The 6,636-nt window shown below is 49.3% G+C and overlaps 1 protein-coding gene across 1 annotated transcript; it reads right to left on the reverse strand.

Annotated features, from left to right (window-relative positions):
- Positions 1–1,043: 1,043 nt before the first annotated feature.
- On the reverse strand, positions 1,044–1,381 carry LOC128400307 (translation machinery-associated protein 7-like). The gene is given in 1 exon segment (XM_053362458.1): positions 1,044–1,381. A coding segment is annotated over 1 exon segment (204 nt). The 5' UTR covers positions 1,248–1,381.
- Positions 1,382–6,636: the final 5,255 nt, after the last annotated feature.

The raw sequence follows: 6,636 nt of genomic DNA on the forward strand, positions 1-6,636 counted from the left end.
AAACCATGTTTTCCATTTTTCTTTTCAGACTCAAACGTAGCTGACAAACATCTTTCAGAAAACAACTAAATAACAAATGAATAGAAAGTTATGTTTAAATTAATGTAAATAGACCCCTCCACCACATTTATCCTTGCAACAACCCTGTGAGGTAGGTTCGGATGAAAGATGGCAGCTGGGCACAAGGTGGTAGGATTGGGGAAGCATCTCAAAATTGAAGCAGAATAAATCCACTGTTAATGCACTATTATTGTGACAAGAACATGTTGCGGAATGCACCCACAATAAAACACCAGTCTGGACTGTCCCTTTATATCTTATGAAGATCACAACAAGGCCCTTATCATGATCTTAAATCTCCCTCCCTATTCTTGGGAATTTCCACATTCTTTTTTTAACAAAAAAAGCACTATTTATTTTCTTTGAACAAAACGCACAAAGGTGCTCAAATTAATGTTTTAATTTGTTTAATTTGTTTTAATGTTTAACATCAGCTTGGAAATCCACCCTACTGCCCAGCAACCAATGAAAACGAATGCTTTTCTTGTCACGAAGACTCATCAGTTCAAGAAGGACACTGACAAACTGGAACGTGCCCAGGGGAGGGCAACCAAAATGGTCAAAGGCCTGGAAACGATGCCTTATGAGGAACGGCTAAGGGAGCTGGGCATGTTTAGCCTGGAGAAGAGGAGGTTAAGGGGTGATATGATAGCCATGTTCAAATATATAAAAGGATGTCACATAGAGGAGGGAGAAAGGTTGTTTTCTGCTGCTCCAGAGAAGCGGACATGGAGCAATGGATCCAAACTACAAGAAAGAAGATTCTACCTAAACATTAGGAAGAACTTCCTGACAGTAAGAGCTGTTCGACAGTGGAATTTGCTGCCAAGGAGTGTGGTGGAGTCTCCTTCTTTGGAGGTCTTTAAGCAGAGGCTTGACAACCATATGTCAGGAGTGCTCTGATGGTGTTTCCTGCTTGGCAGGGGGTTGGACTCGATGGCCCTTGCGGTCTCTTCCAACTCTATGATTCTATGATTCTATGATCAAATCTGCTCCTTCTTACCAGATTTCCTAATCCCACCTCCAATCAGTGGGCCTTTGCCAGCAGCTTTTGCCTTCAACTCATCCAGTTAGTTTTGCTCCTCCTCCTGTTTTCACTTGAAAGCTTTGCCTTCCTCATCTGTTTCCTTTGCTTGCTTCTTGGGATGTTTCAAAGGCTTCTTCTCACAACTGTCCCGTTCCGACATTTTTCTGCTGCCTGCTTGCTTCTCCCCTCACCCCAACTTCCACATTCTTCATCAGGGCTTATTATGGCACGAGGTTCTATAATGACAGATATAATGAGGGCCACGCTAGGTGTGTCATGGTAGGATTACAAAACCAAGAACAGCTGCCGCTTCAAAACACGGTTCTACATTTAAAAATAGACAAATCCAGCTGCTGTATTAATCCCACCGCATTTGAGTGGGTGGACTTGTTTAAGGGTGGTAGGGAAACACAATTTCGGAGGTTACATCTCTTTGGAGAGCCAATCCTAACTTAAGCAGGGTTTTCAAACCTATTCTTTCTCAGGAGCCCCAGGTCCCCACAAGCTTGTTTCCTAAGGGCACGAGATTCTCACAGGTCAAGGAAGAGAAAATCCAGCCCAGGTGCCGATAGTAAGAGAATTAAATAGCTCCGAACACATATTGAGCTGTTGAAACATCAGGAAATAATGTAGATCTACTAATGAATACACAGATATAACATAAACTTGACTAGTAAAGGTAAAGGTAAAGGTACCCCTGCCCGTATGGGCCAGTCATGTCCGACTCTAGGGTTGTGCGCCAATCTCACTTAAGAGGCCGGGGGCCAGCGCTGTCCGGAGACACTTCCGGGTCACGTGGCCAGCGTGACGAAGCTGCTCTGGCAAGCCAGCACCAGCGCAGCGCACGGAAACGCCGTTTACCTTCCCGCTATAAAGCGGTACCTATTTATCTACTTGCACTTGGGGGTGCTTTCGAACTGCTAGGTGGGCAGGAGCTGGGACCGAAAGACGGGAGCTCACCCCGCCGCGGGGATTCGAACCGCTGACCATACGATCGGCAAGTCCTAGGCACTGAGGTTTTACCCACAGTACCACCCGCGTCCCTAAACTTGACTAGTAAATCATAATAATTTGGCATTTGTACAGAATTTCAAATTTGATGTGCTTTCAATGCATGGCGTGGATCTGCTCTGTGTTCCACATATTGCTGTGGTTCTCATGGGCACATCTTGTGCAAGAAAACACCACTGTCCTCTTCCTGGTGCCCGCCCCCCCATTCGCAAGCAGCGTTTTAAAGGTAAAGGTAAAGGTAAAGGTAAAGGGACCCCTGACCATTAGGTCCAGTCGTGACCAACTCTGGGGTTGCGGCACGCATCTCGCTTTATTGGCCAAGGGAGCCGGCGTACAGCTTCCAGGTCATGTGGCCAGCATGACTAAGCCGCTTCTGGCAAACCAGAGCAGCGCACGGAAACGCCGTTTACCCTCCCGCTGGAGCGGTACCTATTTATCTACTTGCACTTTGACGTGCTTTCGAACTGCTAGGTTAGCAGGAGCAGGGACCGAGCAACGGGAGCTCACCCCGTCGCGGGGATTCGAACCGCCGACCTTCTGATCAGCAAGTCCTAGGCTCTGTGGTTTAACCCACAGCACCACCCGCGTCCCTAAGCAGCATTTTACCACCCTCATAGAAATTAATCTCCTTGCTGAACAGCTCTGCTGGCTCCCCAATCGTGCCAATGCCCTGCCTGCCGATTGATATCCTCTCGACGAGCCCCACGTGTGATCTTGTCTCGGCATTTATGGCCAACAGAGACTGAGCAAATCAGACAGCAACTGCCCGGCACTCAAACACATTTCACAACACTGGGATTTTGACACCTCTCCATTGACATGTCCTTTTTTGCCCAACTCCTCAAGTCCTTAGCCTGAGGTTTTGGATCCAGTATCTATTTCAGATTGGGAGGGTACGCTGTGAAATGTGCTCGGATACACTGGGCTCGTTTCCGTGTGTTGGCTTTCAGAAAGCTGGAAAATGATGCTGCTCTTTTCCCATTGAACTGCTTGGTTACTAGACGGGAAAGTTTCACTTGAGCCGGGGCTTAGCAGGGAAGAGTCAGCCAGGTGGGAACCAGTTTTAATTTCCAAGGCTCAGCTATATGTGGGTTGAGGAAAGAGTGCCAATGGGCATGTGCAAAGCGCATTTGCTGCACGACTACATAATCACAACCAGCCCCTCCATGTCTAGTCTAGGGAGAAGGACTTCCAAGTTAGAGCTCATAGCTTTCTGAGCCCAGAACCTCTTTTTTCCCCTTTCTAAATCAGTCAATCAATGGGTAAGAAACAGCTTCTGATTTTAGCTGTTTCATTTCTTGGGAAGATGAGCAGTATCTGTTCGTGTTAATTCACTTTTTAAAGATGGAACTCCCACCCTCCTGCTGTAAAGTTTCATCTCTTAACTTTTGCCTTTCGTTTTGGTCAGTTTGTCTTTTGCTGATCACCGCCCCTCCTCCCCACCCCCACCAAAGAGTTTAGCTTGCAAGAACAAAACAAACACTTTGCAAGATTGCCTTTCTTCAAGCCTTCAGTTAAGGCCTGGTCTCACAGACAAGGAGGCAAACACCCTATTTCTTAGCAATACCATTGCCCAGGGGGAAAATAAATTTACGTGTATGTACAGGGATGTACTGGGACGCGGGTGGCGCTGTGGGTAAAAGCCTCAGCGCCTAGGGCTTGCCGATCGAAAGGTCGGCGGTTCAAATCCCCGTGGCGGGGTGCACTCCCGCTGCTCGGTCCCAGCGCCTGCCAACCTAGCAGTTCGAAAGCACCCCCGGGTGCAAGTAGATAAATAGGGACCGCTTACTGGCGGGAAGGTAAACGGCGTTTCTGTGTGCTGCGCTGGCTCGCCAGATACAGCTTTGTCACGCTGGCCACGTGACCCGGAAGTGTCTCCGGACAGCGCTGGCCCCCGGCCTCTGGAGTGAGATGGGCGCACAACCCCAGAGTCTGTCAAGACTGGCCCGTACGGGCAGGGGTACCTTTACCTTTACATTTACAGGGATGTTTGGGACGCGGGTGGCGCTGTGGGTTAAACCACAGAGCCTAGGACTTGCCGATCAGAAGGTCAGTGGTTCGAATCCCCGCGACGGGGTGAGCTCCTGTTGCTCGGTCCCTGTTCCTGCCAACCTAGCAGTTCAAAAGCACGTCAAAGTGCAAGTAGATAAATAGGTACCGCTCCAGCGGGAAGGTAAACGGCGTTTCCATGCGCTGCTCTGGTTTGCCAGAAGCGGCTTAGTCATGCTGGCCACATGACCTGGAAGCTGTACGCCTGCTCCTTCGGCCAGTAAAGCGAGATGAGAGCCGGAACCCCAGAGTCGGTCACGACTGGACCTAATGGGCAGGGGTCCCTTTACCTTTACAGGGATGTTTGCATGCAAGGTGAGTCTACCAAGGGAGCCCCTGCCTCCAGACTGAAGTGATATAATCCAGAAATTCTCCTCATAAGATAAAATTGAGTAGCAAACATGACAGGTCATATGTTGTGACTTACCGGCTGACGTTACATTGCTTCCACTTGGAGTTAAAATAAAGACACTGGACACCTCAATGTTGCATGCAGACTTGGGTTGTGTACTGTCTCTGAATGAGTTGCCCTCCCTCTGAAGGAGCAGTTGCGTGGTTTGGGGGTGCTCTTAGATCCATCACTGTAACTAGAGGCCCAAGTAGCCTTTACCAAATCCAGATGTTTCTGGACAGTGCCTGATCCAAAATGCTCCTTGACGTGGGTGACTTTGCCCCGTTGGCCTCCCCTTTCCCTGCATGCCTGCCAGCCATATGGTTGATGGGGCACAGCTGGCGGGCGGCAGGGAAATGGGAGGGCGCCGGCAAAGCCGCGCAGCTCTCCCACTCACTGGGGCACCCCTGTGAGGCTAGCACCCTGGTGCAACGCGCCAGCAAGCCCAATAGGAAAGACGGCTCTGCCACTGGCCCATAGGTTGGGAACCTCGCAATGCGTCGTATGGGGTATTCCCTTGTGCCTGATGCAGAAGCTGCGGCTAGTGGAAAACGCAGCTGCTAGGAGGCTTAGTGGGGTTGAAAGATCTGTGCTGGCTGCCTATTAGCTGCTGAGCCAAGTTCAAGGTTTCGTTGTTGACATTTAAAGCCCTGAGCAACTTGGGATTGGGGTGTCTACCAGATACCTCCCTGGCTAAAAAAACAAGCAGGTTGTTGTTCCACACCAAGTGGATTGTCACTTGCTGGCAGTGCAGAAGAGGGCCCTCATAGCGGCCTCATTCACACCATAAAATGAAAGCACAGTGACACCAGTTTTAACACTCATAACTCCCCTCATAGAATTCTGGGAGCTACCATTTGCTAAAGGTGCTGAGAATGCTGAGATTTCCTTCACAGAGCTGCAATTCTCAGAGTTCCCTGTGGAGAGTGAAGGATGGTTAAATCTAGTGTTTGTCATATGTCCAGGAAAATACGGACATATGCAGGGGCAGAGCTACCTGCCACGGCACCCGGAGTGGTGTGGGGGTGGGGCTAGCCGGCCGCACAGTGAGTGTCCCTAGCTGCCTGTCGCCCGGCAAGCTTCAGGAGGGGCACTGCTAGTCACCTGCGCAATGAGCGTGAAGGGCACTGCGAGTGGCCTGCTGCCCACGCAGTGAGCGTCCTGGGGCACTGCCTGCATGGCAAGTGTCCAGGAGCGCCACCCGCGCAGCGTGTGGGGGGGTGGCATGCCGATGTCACCCACCCTCACGGCTGACACCCGGTGTGCACCGCACCCTCCGCACCCGCCTTCCTCTGCCAGTGGACGTATGGCAACCCATGTTGGAAGTCTAGATTTCTGCAAAGTTCCTTAAAAATACAGTGGCACCTCTGATTAAGAACTTAATTCATTCTGGAGGTCCATTCTTAACCTGAAACTGTTCTTAACCTGAGGTACCACTTTAGCTAATGGGGCCTCCCGCGGCTGCCGCACCGCCGTCATGCGATTTCTTTTCTCATCCTGAAGCAAAGTTCTTAACCCGAGGTATGATTTCTCGGTTAGTGGAGTCTGTAACCTGAAGTGTCTGTAACCCGAGGTACCACTGTAGCTCAAAATTTTGCAGAAACAGCCCAACAACTTTTGTGTTCAGATTTCCCCTTTTTGAAATATGGCAACCCTAGTTAAATCACTCTGGGAATCTTGGCTCTGTAAGGGGAATAGGGGCCTCCTAACTGCTCTCGCCACTGTGAATTCTCCCATAATTTTTGGGGAGAAGCAATGGTTGTTGACAGTGAGATCATGCTGCTTTTAAATGTATGGTGCAAATGTGGCCAGCAATAGCACCTGTCCTCTGGAGTGTCCTTCATCAGGAAATTCAGGAGGTGGAGACAGTAATGATATTTAAATAACTCTTTAAAACATACATGTTTATCCAAGCTGTCTTGCACTCTGGCTCTTTATTTTCATTTTGTTTTGCACACTGCTCAGTTGTCTTTATAATATACAGCGGTGCTTTATTTTTATATCATCTTTACTAGTTTTTAAGACATCCATTTTCGCAACATTTTAAATGTATGGTGCAGATTTCCATTTCTTAGAGCACATCCACACATCTCCTCCC

Source organism: Podarcis raffonei, chromosome 13 (genome assembly GCF_027172205.1).
Source record: "Podarcis raffonei isolate rPodRaf1 chromosome 13, rPodRaf1.pri, whole genome shotgun sequence".
Lineage (NCBI taxonomy): Eukaryota > Metazoa > Chordata > Lepidosauria > Squamata > Lacertidae > Podarcis > Podarcis raffonei.